At 42.0% G+C, this 18,036-nt stretch overlaps 1 protein-coding gene across 1 annotated transcript in view; it reads right to left on the minus strand.

The window, feature by feature from the left end:
* Positions 1–18,036, minus strand: part of LOC140458518 (fibrillin-1-like) — a 574,711-nt gene that overhangs the window by 178,953 nt on the left and 377,722 nt on the right. Inside the window, exons 26-27 of the mRNA XM_072553247.1 lie at positions 6,436–6,564; positions 4,296–4,421 (exon numbers count right to left, since the gene is read on the minus strand). Coding sequence (XP_072409348.1) covers positions 4,296–4,421; positions 6,436–6,564 — 255 coding nt within the window. The remainder of the gene's footprint in view (positions 1–4,295; positions 4,422–6,435; positions 6,565–18,036) is intronic.

The raw sequence follows: 18,036 nt of genomic DNA on the forward strand, positions 1-18,036 counted from the left end.
GTTGCCTCCCAGTTGCCAGGGTCCGTGATGTCCCGGATCGTGTCTTTGAGGTCCTGAAGGGAGAGGGGGACCAGCCCCAAGTCGTGGTCCATGAAGGTGCCAACGACATAGTTAGAAAGAGGCATAGGGAGCTAGGTGGAAGCTGAGAGCTAGAACCAACAGAGTTATTATCTCTGGTTTGTTACCCTTGCCACGTGATAACAAGGCAAGGGACAGGGAGAGATATCAGCTGAACATATGGCTGCAGGCATGATACAGGAAGGAGGGTTTCAGGCGCTTGGAAAATTGAGGCTCATTCTGGGCAAGATGGGACCTCTACACACAGGACGGTTTTCACTTGGAACAGAGGGATACTAATATCCTGGGTGGGAAATTTGCTGGTGCTATGCGGGGTGGGTTTAAACTAGCTCAGCAGGGGGATGAGAACCTGAGGTGTAGTTCCAGTGCACAGGAGGATGAGAGTAGGTAGGGCATGGACAGGATTTCACGGTCACAGGAATATGCTGGCAGTCAGCAATCTGGTTTAAAGTGTGTCTACTACAACGCCAGAAGTATCCGAATAAGTGAGCTTGCAGCAAGGATAGGTACCTGGGACGTCGATGTTGTGGCTTTTTGGAGACTTAGACAAAGCAGGGTCAGGAGTGAATGTTGCAAGTTCCAGGGTTTAGATCCCTCATTAAGAACATGCAGGCAGTAAAGGGCGGGGGGGTGGGTGGCCTTGTTAGTCCAGGACAGTATAAAAGTGAAAGAACTTTTGACGAGGACTCCTCCTGAGGTAGTATGGACTGAGGTTAGCAACAGGACAGTTGTTTTTACAGACCTCCGCAGAGTTTCAGAGATGTGGATGAGAGGATCAGCAAAATGATTCTGGGTAGGAGTGAAAGGAACAGGGTGGTCGTTATGATGGACTTTTAACTTCCCCAACATTGACTGGAAATGCTATAACTCTGGTATGTCAAATGGATCAGTTTTTGTCCAATGTGTACAGGAGGGTTTCCTGACACAGTATATCGAAGGGCTGACAAGAAGGGAGGCCACACTGGATCTGCTGCTTAGCAATGTGCCAGGCCAGGTGTTTGATTTAGTGGTAGGTGAACACTTTGGAGAAAGTGACCATAATTCGGTTACGTATAGTTTAGCGATGGAAAAGGATAGATACAGGCCACAGAACAAGAGTTGTCGATGGGGGGAGGGCAATTATAATGCAATTAGGCAAGAGTTACAATGCATAGAATATGGTAGCAAAATGCAGGGTATGGGGACAATCGAAATGTGGAGCTGATTTAAGGAACTGGTATTGCATGTCCTTGATAGGTGTGTCCCTGTCAGTTAGGGAGAAAGTGACAAGGTAAGGGAACCATGGTTTACTACAAAAATTGCATCTCTTGTTAAGCGGAAGAAGGAGGTTTATGTGACGATTAGACGAGATGGTTCAGATAAGGCGATGGAGAGTTACAGATAAGCTCGGAAGGATTTAAAGAGTGAGTTAAGAAGAGCAAAGAGAGGACATGAGCAGCCTTTAGCAAATAGAATAAAGGAGGACCCTAAACCTTTCTAGGGTAGGAATAGGGCCAGTCAAAGACAGAAGTGGAAAGTTGTGTGTGGACCCTGTGGAGATCGGAGAGGTGCTAAACGAATATCTCTCATCAGTTTTCACTCAGGAAAAGGAGAATATTGTAGAGGAGAAGAATGAGTTACAATATATTAGAGTAGAAAGGATCAATGTTAGTAAGGAAGAGGTGTTATCAATTCTAGAAGGAGTGAAAATAAACAAGTCCCCTGAACTGAATAAGATTTATCCGAGGATTCTCTGGGAAGCTAGGGAGGAAGTGTTGGAGCCTTTGGCTTTGATCTTTAAGTCATCATTGTCTACAGGTTTATTACCAGAGGACTGGAGAATTGCAAATGTTGTGCACTTGTCAAGAAGGGCAGTAGAGATGACCCAGGTAATTATAGACCAGTGAGCCTTACATCTGTTGTAGGAAAAGTTTTGGAAAGAATTATAAGAGATAGGATTTATAATGATCTAGCAAGCAACAATTTGATTGCAGACAGTCAACGTGGTTTCGTCAAGGTCAGGTCATGTCTCACAAACCTTATTGAGTTTTTTGAGAAGGTGACCAATCATGTGGATAAGAGTAGGGTAGTTGACATGGTGTACATGGACTTCAGTAAGGCCTTTGATAAAGTTCCACGTGGTAGGCTGTTGGAGAAATTGCAGAGGCATGGGATTGAGGGTGATTCAGAAGTTTTGATTAGAAACTGGCTTTCTGTAAGAAGGCAACGAGTGGTGGTTGGTGGAAAATATTCAGCCTGGAATCCGGTTACTAGTGGTGTGCCACGAGGATCTGTGTTGGGACCACTGCTGTTTATCATTTTTATAAATGACTTAGACGCAGGCATAGGTGGATGGGTAGTAAGTTTGTAGATGACACTAAAGTCAGTGGAGTAGTGGACAGTGTGGAAGAATGTTGCAGGTTGCAGAGGGATTTGGATAAACTTCAGAATTAGGCTGAGAGGTGGCAAATGGAGTTCAATGCAGTTAAACGTGAGGTGATTCACTTTGGGAAGAATGACAGGAAGGTAGAATTCTGGGTCAATGGAAAGATTCTTGGTAGTTTGGATGTGCAGAGAGATCTTTGGAGTCCATGTACACAGATCCTTGAAAGTTGCCACCCAGGTTGATAGTTGCTGTTAAGAAGGCATACGGTGTGTTAGGTTGTATTGGTAGAGAGATTGAGTTTCGGAGCCGTAATGACATGCTGCAACTATACAAAATGTTTGGAATATTATGTACAGTTCTAGTCACCCCATTACAGGAAGGATGTGGAAGCATTGGAAAAGGTGCAGAGGAGATTTACCAGGATGTTGCCTGGTCTGGAGAAAAGATCTTATGAGGAAAGGCTGAGAGACTTGGGTCTGTTCTTATTAGAAAGAAGAAGGCTAAGAGGGGATTTGATAGAGACATACAAAATGATCAGAGGATTAGATAGGGTAGACAGTGAAAGTCTTTTCCCTAGGATGATGATGTCAGCTTGGACGAGGGGGCATAACTACAAGTTGAGGGGTGACAGATTTAAGACAGATGTCAGAAGCAGGTTCTTTACTCAGAGAGTGGTAAGGGCTTGGGATGCCCTACCTGCTAATGTAGTCAACTCAAACACATTAGGGAGATTTGAACAATCCTTGGATAAGCACATGGATGATGATGGTATAGCGTAGGAGGCTGAGCTTAGATTAGTTCACAGGTCGGCGCAACATCATTGTGCTGTATTATGTTCTTTGCAAACCTAATTTGCAGTTTGGGATAAAGAAAAAAGGTACACTCAGAGTTTATTAAAAGAATTGTTCTCCTGCTTTAAAAACAAACAGATTAGACTGAATCGTACCAGAAACGAATCAGCGCCATTTTGTCAAGTTTGATGCAAGGCTTGGTGTGTGACTGTCTCAAACACATCTCACTAACAACGCATCATACTCCTATGGTGTAATTCTCTCACTCACTGTAGGAAGAAGTACTTGCCACGGCTAGGACCTCCTGGGATTCCTGGCACTGGCAAGATACTTAAAAAGCCACAATGCACCAGGTCAAGCATTGGCAGTCTAGAACTGCCTTACAAGGTCATTAAATTTTCCTGGAGTTGACAGATATGATTAAACTAGTGTTAGCTTCATGGAGAGGGAACTGGGGGCTCTGTTAAATGATGTTGTGCAGGGGAGGGATGTCCTCTTATCTCTAGACAGAGGAGGCCATGTGAGAAGACTCTGCCAGCTGATTCAAAGTTTCCATCTGGATCAGTGCATCTCAACTGTCCAGAGAAACATTCAGCAGTGTAAGAAGAAGGTCAATGATAACTGGTGAATCCCCAAATCCTTTCTTCATACCCCTCTCTGACAACCACGCTGACTTTTACCTCCCCCAGATTCCCAATCAATTAAAAGAAGTTTGTCTCAACATTTACAAGGAAAAGGGGAAATTTTGCTGTCAATGAGAGAAGCTCTTCGCTGGACATCTCACATGATTTACTCAACTTTCTTGCATGCCCCACCTCATTCAAAGGCTGGGAAGGCCACCCAGAAACCTTGCCAAATGCTTTGTCATGAAATTACTGCGACTCTTTTCATCAAAACACCATTAAATCAACATAACTGGTTTTCTCTTATTCAAATTATTGTAAAATTCTTAACATTTTATCATCATATATACAAAAAAGATACTTTAATGAATTGAAGTTATCTCTTAAAAGCACACTTTGGATAAGAGTTCTTGTCTACAGTCACTCATCGCAGCTCACCTACACATGACGTTCCATCTACAGACACTTCATGGCCACGAGGACAGACACACTTGAAACTTCCATCTGTGTTCTCACAGGTACCACCACGACACAGAAGAGGATTTTGTTCACATTCATTAATATCTGGAATTACAGAAAATATTTTTGAAGTTTATAACATACAAGGATTGAATACAAGACAAAACATAGCATTGTAAATCACAAATTGAGTAGATAGCAAAAATGAATTCTCAAATATTTCTGTTATGTGTCTACATTTCAAACACATTCCAGCTTTAATCTCCAATGCATGTTTCTGGAAAAGAACCAATATAACTTTACATGTATCACTGCTGTAAATACATTTTTGTTAAACATATTCAAATGCTGCTACATTAGTTATCAGTAAAGTTCTGCCTTGAGGCATGGACTTTTCTCTTAAAGCGATTACCACGACATTGATACATTTTCAAGGATATCCTCAACTTCAACTTGCAGCACCATATGACATTTAGAGATCAATGTTTTCAGGTGAACATTGTTTTGAGAATTGTGGCAGAGAAAGCTATCAGGCTGTTTCAACACCTGGCCTCAGATTGAGGAAAAATGAAAGTTTGGGAGATTAGCTAGCTGTTAAGATTTGTTCAAAAAATTGTTACCTAACTGTTTTGAAAACATTGATTTTAGAGAAGAATTAGGAGAAAGTGAGGACTGCAGATGCTGGAGACCAGAGTTGAAAAATGTGGTGCTGGAAAAACACAGCAGGCCAGGCAGCATCCGAGGAGCAGGAGAATCGACGTTTCGGGCATAAGACCTTCTTCAGGGCTTTTAAAAAAGAATGTCTATTATTCATCGGACTTGCTTAAAAGCTGTGTTTTGAAATGGAGATGCCAGTTTTTTGTAAAATAAAAATATATAGTGTACATCAACATGTTTAGTGACAACACTTTATGAAGCACTCTAACATGAACCATACGTTAGTGCAGATGGTCAGCATCTTATTTGAATATGATTTCATTGGTAGTAATGACCATCGAGCACTGTTTTTTTTAGCATTTTTCTTGGATGTTATTTGTCATCTGACATCCTTAATGGGGAGTCTCATTTGCTAATGAATCTTGGAGGCATTACAGCTAAGTCTGATCCCATCTTCATAACATCCATGTGTGTGGAAATCCAGCACAGGATGCTGAATTTTGATGTGTAGTTAGAAGTGTGATAAATTTCAGTCAATATTTTAGTATCCCAATGCCCTTATGATAATCCTGGCTGGGATGAGGTGACAAACAGGGGGAAACAAAAACATTCTTTAGAGAAGGTAAATGTGCCCAAATGGAAAATGACACAAAGGAAGATAAGGGAAAGTCAGCTGCATAGATAGATAGGCGCATACAACAAATCTCAAACAGAACAAACCAACAAATAATAAAGGTTTCAAGAATGTTCAGCAATACTTAAAGATCAAATGATAATGAAATCTTTATAGAACCATGAAATGCTGGCCAGTGAAATACATAGTTTCGTTCTCCTTTGGGAAACAATGACTTATTCTTTGATATTATGCAGCAGCTGTGGCAGACTGTGATGTAAACTCAATAATGGTCAATTTTTTGTAGTTAACGGCCCATGACCAGCAGTTATTTTCCAAGAGGAAATTAGGCTATTGCACAGAACGCAAATGGGACTACCTAGTTAATTTATAAAAATTCCCTCCCTTCCCTTCCCACATCTCATGTAATTTATATTTGAGCTAGAATGCAGAGGCAACCTGCAATTAAACTTTTACAAATAGTGCTCTGAAAGTAAGCCCTGAGAAGTGTACAAAATTGTTCAGCTGACTCACTCTCAATTTGTGAGGAAACAACTTATGTACTTCCAAAATCCTCTCAATTTTAGCTAAGGATACAACATATGGCATTGTGGTTTCCAAGTGTACCACGTCACTTACACAGTGGTGAACAGGAACAGCATCAATTCAGGCAACAAAAGTAGTTGCATATGTAACATGACTAGAAACTGAAATTAAATCTTTCAAATTAGATTTTTGTTTTAGGTTGTAAAACATGTACAAACATTATGGGTACTTCAGTGGTACACTCATTTCCTGTAGCATTCAGGTAAACAAATGATATCACTGTTTCTCTTATTTGTAACTCACCCATGCAGATTTTCATCATCATAAATCCACTTTCATATCCTTCAAAGCATTCGCAATCAAAACTTCCAGGTGTGTTAACACAAGTTCCAGGACCACATAAATCAGGGGAGATACGACACTCATTAATATCTGAAATCAAAAATTGTGGCAGTCAAGGTTAAAATGCTTCTTTAATTTTGAACCAGGAAAGGAGTATTTCTTCTTTTAAAGCATGCATAAATTCAGGAAATATTGCTGTTTTCTGATAATTTTTGATTAATATGCTTGTCTGCAATTCTTGAGGATTAAAATCCCTCTTTGTCATCAATTTTACTACAGTATAGGTAAGAACATAAAACAAATTTGTTCAGCCAGTGAAGGCAAGTAACCTAGCATGTTGGAAAAGATCAATGGCAAATGTCTTACTTCTGAAGGACAGTTGAGATTGATTGGAATGTTAGAGGTGTGACTAAGACACAGGGCTATGGACGCATTTTTTCTACCTGTACTAATGCGATTAGAAGTGTTTTTCAGGAGGTTAACTTTTTTCTTCTACATCTGTTAAGAAAGTAGCAGACTGGCCAATTCTTCCACCTTGCCTTGCCCATCACAACGGAGGTGGAAAGAGGCCATAAAGTGGCCTTCAACTGACTATTCAAAGGCCTCAATAGGTCTGAGGTAAGCAGCTCATTGACCCCTTACCTGCCCAAGCTAATATGGGAGATAGGTTGGGGATGATTATGAAGGCTAACCATCCCCCATAATCAAATATGGCAACAGAGGTCAGCAAAATTTCCTCCAGGTAACCATTTAGCTGAGCCGGGAATTTGTGTTGCAGACATTTCGTCCCCTGTCTAGGTGACATCCTCAGTGCTTGGGAGCCTCCTGTGAAGCGCTTCTGTGATGTTTTCTCCAGCATTAGACAGGGGACGAAATGTCTGCAACACAAATTCCCAGCTCGGCGAACACAACCACAACAACGAGCACCCGAGCTACAAATCTTGCACAAACTTTGAACCATTTAGCATATGAAAAGCAGATGCAACAACAATTAATTTCTCCCTCAGGGGAATTTTAATTTAACAAAAAGTTGAGTTTGGCTTAGTTTGGATGGGGAGGGAGTTAACCTCTGGTAAAATCATTCCCAAACCCAAAAAATGCCTATTTCTAATTTTGACTGAGTCCAGAAGATGGCTAGATGACAAATGTACTCAGAAGAAGCATACTGAAGTCAAAACATTGTTATTCTTCTTTTCAACTTGAACAGTCAAGCGTTAGAAACCTGGTACTTTAATCTACATTCAGGATGTAAATACCTTGTACCTGCTTTCAGTATCCAAAAATGTGCCTGAGGCCGTCAGATTGGACATACTCCTAATAACTGTCAAACTGTGTAATCAGGCTGGACTCCGGATTGTGACTTAATCAGTAATACAGCAAACATTTTATTAATCGGCATCTATGGGATTAATAAAATGTTTGCTGTATTACTATGGGAGCAGGAGTGCGCTGGTTGATCGAGAGATCCACATAATCAATGTAAAACCACTCACTAAGTAATTGAAACATAATGCAGGGGGCATATACATCAATGCTATACTTCATTTACAGCATAAATCATGAATAATAATGCAACTTTGCTTTAAATAAAACTTACTGGCAGAGAGCCTTCTCACTCGCACTCTCATCTGACTACTTAGACATTGTGGCAATCATGACAACGGTAAACTTCCATTATTACAGGTACAAATTTTCACTGGTGTGGCTGGATGGGCCGCTTAAAATTGTGGATTTAGAAAAAACTGGATAATAAATAAAGCATACTGGGAAATCGAGCCAAGCATTAATCAGAAGTACCTGCGCAAAAACACTGAAATAGACAAGCTACAGACTCAGACAGGCTGCAGCTGCAGACAGCACAATACACAATTGATCCAGCCCATTCACTGGTCAGTAGGAAACATTAAGTTGTTCTCGAGAATAAAGGGGCACCTCACAACCTTTATTTGGAAAAGGCTACCTGACCTACATGCCATAAGACATAGGAGCAGAAATTAGGCCATTCTGCCCATCGAGTCTGCTCCACAATTTAATCATGGTTGATAAGATTCTCAAGCCCATTTTCCTGCTTTCTCCCCATAACCCTTGATCCCCTTGACAATCAAGAGCCTATCCATGTCTTAAATATGCTCCATGACCTAGCCTCCACAGCCCTCTGTGGAAACTAATTTCATAGATTCACCGATCTTTGGTTGAAGAAGTTTCTCCTTATCTCCATTTGAAAAGGTCTTCCCTTTACTCTAAGGCTGTGCCCTCAGGTTCTAGTCTCTCCTACCAATGGAAACAGCTTCCATTCAGTATCCTATAAGTTTCAGTTCGATCCCTCTCATTCTTCTAAACTCCATCGAGTATTGACCCACAGTCGTCAAACATTCCTTATATGTTAAGATGGGACCATTCTCGTGAACTTCCTCTGAACACACTCCAGGGCCAGTACATCCTTCCTCAGATATGGGGTCCAAAGCTGCACCACAATACTCCAAATGTGGTCTGACCAGAACCTTACAGAGCCTCAGATGTACATCCCTGTTTTTATATTCAAGTCCTCTCAAAATAAATGCCAACATTGCGTATGCCTTCCTAACTACTGATTTAATTTGCAAGTTTAACTTGAGAGAATCCTGGACGGGAACTCCCAAGTCTCTTTGCACTTCAGATTTCTGAATTTTCTCCCCATTTAGGAAATAGTCTATGCCTCTATTCTTCCCACCAAAGTGTAAGACCTCACACGTTTCCATGTTGTATTCCATCTGCCACTTCTTTGCTCACTCTCCTAACCTGCCCAAATCCTAATACCTTCAGGAATGGAGGCCCAAGGACCATCCCACCATCAACACATGTACACTTGATTGGGCCCTGTCGATCAGGGTGATCAAGCCCTGATTGATCCATTGGTAGGAATTGAAGACCCTCCCAAAGCACGTAAAATCCCAGGTATAAGAATTATCACAACACGACCCTCAGAAGCGGTAACTTGAGACCAACAACTGTGAAGTGAAGACAACACTGGGATCACTGGAAGACGATGACCAAATGATCATCACTACATTGATTAAAGCCAAGATTTTGTGTGGTGGTATTTGATCATTTAAAGTTAAGTTAAAATATAAGATAGTTAATTAGATTTATGGCATTAATTGTTAGTTTGTAGTGTATTTGTTGTTATAGTATTATTTGTGTCAAAATACATAAAGATCATTTCTTATTACTCAGAGTTGACTCAGAGTTTTTGCTGATTATAAGGGTCAAAACACACTGTGTGGCAGGTGCAACAAATTGGGATGAGACTCAATTAAAAATGACTTCATTGTTCTGAAGTCGAACCCCACGGAACCTAGTATTCCCTAAAATTTTGCCTAAGCCTGAGTTAAGAGGACGAAGTCCCAAGTAACGGCAGGAATTCAACTAAATCACAGGTAATAGAAAGGTTTACATTGGACTGTTCTTTAAAGGATAAAGCCAACAGGTGTCTACTCCTAATTAAGCAAATTATTGTTTCTGTGCGTGTGTGTGAGAGAGAGAGAGATCCTTAGTGGGGGGGTGTGTGCGACCCTTAGTGGTATAAGTAAGTTAAAACACCAAACGTCGGTATAGACCTGGTGGGATTAGGACTGGAACATAGTGAAAGCCGTATTTTCAGTTTGATCCACCCCCATACCCTTCAGTTTATTACAGAATGGCAGAGCAAGGCGCCAGAGTAAAGGATTGTCCCACATGGGGAGAAAAAGTTAAGACAATAGATCAGAAAGAAAAAGTGGCCCATGTGGGCAGAATTTTGCTGTAATGATGAAACGCGATCAGGATCCCAAAAACAAATATATTGGAAGGATTTGAGGAAAATTCAATGGAAGGAGGCATCCAAACTTGAAAAACCCATAGCAATAATATGCTGTCTGGGACAATTACTAGGAACTGAGCAGGAGTTGAATAAAGTTTGCAAAGAATTAGAAGATGCAAGGAAAGAAGTAGCAGAGTTGAAACTGAAAAATGTGACTCAGGACCAAAGAAATCAGGCCAACGTAGTACACATGGTGCAACTGCAAACTCAATGTGAGAAAGCATACCCAGCGAGCAGTGTCCGCTAAAGAAGTCACTGAGAACAAAGTAAGCCATTAAAAAATGAACGTGCAGATCTACAAGCAGCAGCAAAAGATAATGCACCAGTCATATAAGAAATAAGCAGCCACAGACCACACTAAGTGCCTGCGGGAGATTGAAAAATTAAAATCCCAACTTTTACTCTGCAATGGAGTAATGTGCGTAAATGGGGATGTTAAAAGGGAAGGACTGGAGATACACTGGGATGAACTCAGGGAAGACGCATAGCAGTATGTCATGGCTGCGGAGGATTAGGGTATGCCACCACCCTTCCCAGAGGCGCCAAAACCTTCAGCACCCTCCAAGATGCCCCAGCGATAACATACACTACCCCATTTAGGGCAGTACAATGAGCTGAAATTACTGATAAGTTTCCAGATTTTGAGCCATCTGCAGATCCATATGTATGCTTTGAGAGGGTCAGACAACAAAAAGTTTTGAATGGGTGAGATGAGAAAGAGGTAGACTCAATGTAATGTGTTTGAGCTAGTCAGCATAGTCTGCAACCCCAGCCGCTCTAAATGCAGGGAAAGGAACCCTAGTCGACCTGAAAGAAGCAATCCTAACAGCAATTGGGTACAATCAAGGAAACCCTGGAGATAGGCTAAACAAGTGCAGACGAAAGAAGGGATAACACCTCACTGCCTTCGCCAGTCACTTATGGATACAGTTTGTGAGAGTCTATGGAGATTTAAACAGGCGTCAGTTATCTGTGACTGACTCAACTAAGTGGGCTAGGACTTTAGTTTCACAAGCCACTGAAGAGAGAGGAAGGCACATGTGAACTTCAATCCTGCAGAGTCAACCCACAATGAGCTGGCGTTCTGAGGAAGTAGAGGCTAGAGAAGAAATTGCGGGAGCCATGGCTGAAAGTTTTGCATCATCATTAGCCACGGGTGAGGTCCTGGAATAATGGAGGGTAGCGAATGCTGTACCATTATTCAAGAATGTCTGTGGTTCACTAACGTTTCTTAAAGAAGGAAACTGCCATGCTTACCTGGTCTGGCCTTCATGTGACTTCAGACAGCAATGTGTGATTCTTAACAATCCTCTGGGCAATTAGGAATGGGCAATAAATGCTGGTCTAGCCAGCAACACCCACATCCCATTAATGAATGAAAAAACGAGCTGCAAAGAAAAGCCTGGGAACTATAGACCAGTAAATCTAACATCTGTGGTGGGTACGTTACTTGAGAGGATTCTGAGGGATAAAATCTATATGCATTTGGAAAGACAGGGTTTGATTAGGAGTAGTCAGCAGGGATTTGTGAGTGAGAGATCATGCCTCACAAATTTGTTCGAGCTGTTTGCTGAAGTGACCAGGAAGATTGATGATGGCAGGGAGGTAGATGTAGTTTATATGGATTTCAGTAAGGTCTTTGATAAGGTTTCACATGGTAGGCTGCTCTGGTAGGCCAGATCATGTGGAATTCAGAGTGAGCTGGCAAATTGGATACAAAATTGGCTTGATGGTAGGAAGCAGTGGGTAATAGTGACAGGATGCTTGTAGGACTGGAGGCCTGTGACTAATGGAGGGCCTCTGAAGTCAGTGCTGGGCTTGTTGCTGTTTGTTATCTATATCAATGCTTTGGATGAGAATGTACAAGGCATGAATAGTAAGTTTGCTAATGATACTAAAATAAGCGGTATTGTGGACAGTGAGGAAGGTTGTCAGAAATTGCAACAGGACCTTGATCAGCTGGGGAAGTGGACTGAGAAATGGCAAATGGAGTTTAATATAGATAAGTGTGTGTTCTGGCATTTTGGAAAGTCAAATCAAGGTAGGAGTTCCATGGTGAATGGTGGGGCCTTAAGGAGTGTAGTGGAATAGACGGACCTGAGAGTTCAGGTGCACGGTTCTGTGAAAGTGAAGTTACAGGTAGACAGGGCAGTGAAGAAGGCTTTTGGCACACTGGCCTTCATCAGTCAGGACACTGAGTATAGAAATTGGGAAGTTATGTTGCAGTTATACAGGATGTTGGTGAGGCCGCACTTGGAGTATTGTGTTCAGTTTTGGTCAACTTGCTATAGAGAGGATGTTATTAAACTGGAAAGAGTGCAGAAGAAATGTACAAAGATGTTGAAGAGTTTGAGTTCTCGGGATAGGTTGGACAAGCTAAGACTTTTTTCTTTACAGCATAGGAGACTAAGGGGGGACCTTATAGAAATGTATAAGATCATGAGAGGCATGGATAGGGTAAATACACTCAGTCTTTTTCCCAGGTTTGGGGAATCGAGGACTAGAGGGCATCAGTTTAAGTTTGGAGGGGAAGGAGTAAAAGGGAACCTGAGGGTTAACTTTTATACACGGAGGGTGGTATGCATATGGAATGAGCTGCCAGCAGAAGTAGTTCAGATGGGTACATTAACAACATGGCATTTGGGCAAATACATGGATAGGAAAGGTTTAGAAGGATATGGGCCAAGTGCAGGGAGATAGGGTTAGCATGAATGGACATTTTGGTTGGCATCGACCAGTTTGGACCAAAGGGCCTGTCTCCATACTGTAGGACTCTATGACTTGAGCACAAATCCAGCCAAAATGACCGTACAAATCCTACCACAATAGGTACTTACGAGATGGGATCTTCCCTCCAATCCCGAATCAGATTAGGGAACCCATTTCATTGGCTGAGTCATGCAGAATGTGATGACTATGCTTGGAATCACATTCCATGTTGCATACTACCCTCATTCTAGTCGGATCATGGAAAACATAAACCATACCCTTAAAGGGGTGTTTAGGAAGATGGTTCAGCAGAACAATAAAATCTGGGACACAGTACTTACGTTTGTCCATACGACAGCATGCAACACCATCTCCCGATCCACATGGTGTACTCCCATGCCCTAATGACAGTCTGACCCATGAAAGGGGTCGACCACCTATTTGGCCTCGACCTCACAGAACCTGCCCTCACCCCAAAAAAAGTGGTGCAGCAGGTCACCCAAAGTATCAAGGCTGCTCAGTTAGCAGCAGCTGTCAGGTTAGAGAATAAAAGGAAATTAAGTAAGGCTTACTTCGACAGTAAAGTTAACCTTGACGAATACCCTATAGAATATCTCCCCTAAATACTCACGTCCCCGCACCGCAGTGGATAAGGTGAGTTCTCAGTATACAAGATTCTACTAGCCACAAGAAAGACTGGCTGGTACCATGTAAACCAGCTAAAGGCCTATGGCACTCAACATAGCCACTCTCATCATTTTGAGCTATGTATGGCAGATGACACTACCCTAGAGCAAGTGATAAGACCAAGGTTAGCCCAGATACCAAGGATACCCCTGACATCTTCTCAGTCACAATGCACCCCCGATGAAATTTACATTCTCCCATCACTACCACTAACTGCAGCTTCAACACCTGTGGGACCCCCAGACGAACTAACTGACTTAACAGAGGACTCTCTAACAGATTGGAACAACCACTAGTGACATGTTACACACTCCCGATGGTCGAGACAAGACAGAACTCCCCTTTAACTCCCTGGCAGGCAAGGAAATCGAAAGTCCTCAATTCGGACCCTAGGTGGTGTATCTACAATATGGATGTGAGACAATACTAAGAGACTAGTGCAGACAAGGGAAAGATAGACTGAATCAGACTGTCAGATAGCAATGTTCAGCATTCAGAGCATCACCACTAGGAGTAATGACAGATCATGAACATGGGAATTTGGAGGATACAATATTGCCAGGCACACAAAGACAGAGGATTCGGAACAAACTGGGTGCCTATTTAATGAATGTACTAAGTCATTAATCCAGATGAAGAACTGGTTTCTGACGGACATCCAAAGTGGGGTGCAGCTGTTTCTGATTATCCACACTCAAAATAATTCACACTTCTCTATAGGTCCAGTGAGGCCAACTCATATTCTTATAAATTCTGATAGGATTAATCATGTTAGAAAAGTAGTGCACAGATCAAAGATCAGTTACACTCCGTTCAGACAACTGCCTGTTTACTTCCAGATGTCATTTTATCTCTTTACAGCTAATTTCCTACAAGTTTCCATCCAACCTTCAGATTCCCAGTGTCGCTCACTTGATGCAACCTCTGTGACTGATTTCACCTTCTTGTATTACTAATCCTTTGGTCATAACGACCACTTCATAGTACCAAATGTACATTGTTTGGGTCCGAGTTGACCACCTCATTCCAGTCTTTCCGACCACTCCACGGCCAGGCCATTTAAACCTACATACGTGATAAACCCCTACAAATAGGAAATGAGGCCACAGCCACTATAAACCGAGGTTGGAACCTACCAGACATCTACAACTGAATTAAAATTCTATATGGGCTTCCCATTCCTTAAAAACATAGTGGGAAAGGGTGAGAGTGCATGCGTTACACCTGTTCTAAACTATTCGTATCTTCGACAAGGATGACAACAGAAACAACCTTCATCTCTCCCCAGGACAACTGTGGCCACATGGAACATAATCTAGTCTATCTCATTGGGATTGTCATCATTCCTGGAAATAATACACAAGAAACACCGATCAGACCAGGATATATGTACCCAGGGTACTTATGGTTTGGCCCACTGGAAACAGGCCATGTGGACATGTGTTATTGGTACACCCCAATAAAAGTATAGTGTCCGGGTGTAACAACCAGCGGGCAGTACATCGGAAAACATATCAGAGTTCAGGTGTTTGCTACCTAAGCATAGACATCATGGGTGATTGGTAGGGATTCGCAAACAATGGGTGCCCAGAGAGAGGATGCTGAGCAAGTGGCGTAGAAAAGGGACTGAGACTCAGACCACGATGACCTGGAAAATTCAAAGAGGTGAAGTTCGTGCTGTATGACATGAGGAACAGCCTAAAGCCAGCCACAGTGGCGCCCAATCCGTTTGTCCGGAAGCCACCCCTGGTCCACAAGATGGGCTAGTTTTAAAACCATTGGAAAAGTCATGTCTGATAACATATACCACAAATTGGTACCTGTGGAGGTGAATTTAGCAGGAACCCAACTGGCAGGGTGGTGTTCCCCCCAACTTAAAAGACTACATCTCCACTTGACCCGTAGATTATTGGGATGAGAGATTAGGATAGACAAAGAGAAGGCCAAACCTGGAACGGAGAAGCGACATAAAACGGAAGTATTGAATGATGTAGCGAGAGCAAATGGGACAGGGGTATCAACGATTAAAGCCCTTGATTTGACCGACCTGGACAATAAACTCAGAGTCCTGACCCAACAAGTAAAACAGACTTTGGATACAATTAATGAGAAAGTCTGCAGCATGGCGAAGGGGAAGTAGTGGGATTAAAGCCGGTAGTCTTATGGTAGCTGTATTAGAACGACATGCCAAAATAATAAACCAGAAAATAAAATGGAATTTGGAAGATGATAGCAGGCAACAGAACTGGACCGTGTGCAGCATATATGGACAGTAGATGATAGAACAGTTGACAGAAAATCTCAATCAGGTTAGCTAGAGACAGGTTCCATCCTGGATCAGTGATGGACAGATAGAGCATTTACTTAGGGGAAAGAAGCATCCCAAATTATCAGACTGCCAACTGACCAAAATCTGGTTCAATGATGATTGTAAAGGGACTCCTGGGAAAGCCTAAGGGATGGTATGAAGAATCTCAATAACCACAGATGACAGAATTCGACTAAGGGTGTTTAAAACAGAAAACATAAGCACTATTCAAGAGGGACAATGGATAAGATATGATGGCACCTTACTGTATGCAGTGGAGAAGGAAGGGAGGCTCATAGGCACTACTCTGGATGGATGACAACAAGCTAACACAGAAATAACATGCCTGTACCCAATTTATTTGAATGAAAATGCATTGTGTAGTTTCAAGACAATCACCAGTCTGAATCGCCCCATAAAGGCTATCAACTTGGACACTAACATAACACGGGTAGCCTACAGGGGAGAAAGGGAATATTGCCACACAACCTCACTTAGCACATAACAGTATGGGAATGCACAATGCAATGTTACCAACATCACCCTCTGTATTAGGCCACACATACCTGCCAGGGTAGGCCTAACTCAGCTGATAAATATACACAAAAGGGAGAGGGTGGAATTTAATGCACATGAGAAACTCCACCAAAATCTGGGGGAATACTGGGAGAAGAAAGATACTGGTCTCAAACCTCTGCTGGAGGAGTTACACCAAATTCAAACCTATTGGCCACAGCCCATAGTACCTTCACCAAGGTAATACAGCAGGCCAACAATGCCAAAGAATGAATAAAATAAATTAAAATTACTACTTGGTGGACAGATTTCTGGGACCGGGGCTTCAACATACAAATCCATCCCTGGGTCCATCATGTGTCATATCTATCTGTGTTGGCTAATCCTGGGTACCCTGGTATACATCATTATCCTCACTGTCAAATTCACCAGGTAGAAAATAGAACTATCCCAAAGACTGAACATAGAGACCTCACTCAATTCACAATCTCAACAAGCCTTTTAAAAAGTCACTATAAATATTCATTTATCCTGTTTGTATAACATGTTTCTCCGGATTGTTTGTGCACTTGTACACAGTGACCCTTATTTGATCACTGTTCTGCTAAAGATGTGACTCAGGATTTGTAAAGTTGCTTGATTTTTGCCATGAATTTCCAATCTCTAATTTATTTCTAATTTAACAAACTTGCTTAATTAGCCATTCAGTCTGAATTTTGATGTTTCATTTATGTAGAGTTTGACGATGTTTTATTGACCTCAGTTAGTTGTCAGTTTCCAATGTGTTATCTGTGATAAACAACGGAGTTTAGCTGTTTGAGCGTATGTTGTACTTTGCTTGAGCTTGGATGATCATAAAGTCACCACATGGAAATTGGTCTGTGATCATGTGATCCATCGTACTTTGCGTTCAGGGTCAAGAGGAGAGACTATGGCTGGACGGGCCACTCAAAATGGTGGATTTATGAAAAACTGGATAACAAATAAAGCATGCCGGAAAACTGAGCCAAGCCTTGCCGTAAGTACCTGTGTTAAAAACACCGAAATAAACATGCCACAGACTACACAGTATACAAATGACCCAGTCCATTCCCAGGACAACAGGAAACATTAAGTTGTTTTCCAGAACAAAGGGGCATCTCACAATTCTTATTTGGGAAAGGCTACCCGATTACATGCCCCTAACGCCTTCAGGAATGGAAGCCCAAGGACCATCCCACCATCCACACATCAAGCCTGATTGTTCCCATTTGTAGGAATCGAAGACCCTTCCAAAGCGTGAAAACTTCCAAGTATAAGAATCACCGCAACACCACCCTCGACAGCAGTAACTTGAGACAAACAATCGTGAAGAGAAGACAACCCTGGGACCACCGGAAGAGAACCAAATGAGCATCGCCACGTGGATCAAGGCTAAGATCTAGTATGGTGGTATTTAGGACATAGAGCACAGAACATTACAGCGCAGTATAGGCTCTTCGGCCCTAGATGTTGTGCTAACCTA

This window comes from Chiloscyllium punctatum, chromosome 33 (assembly GCF_047496795.1).
Source record: "Chiloscyllium punctatum isolate Juve2018m chromosome 33, sChiPun1.3, whole genome shotgun sequence".
Lineage (NCBI taxonomy): Eukaryota > Metazoa > Chordata > Chondrichthyes > Orectolobiformes > Hemiscylliidae > Chiloscyllium > Chiloscyllium punctatum.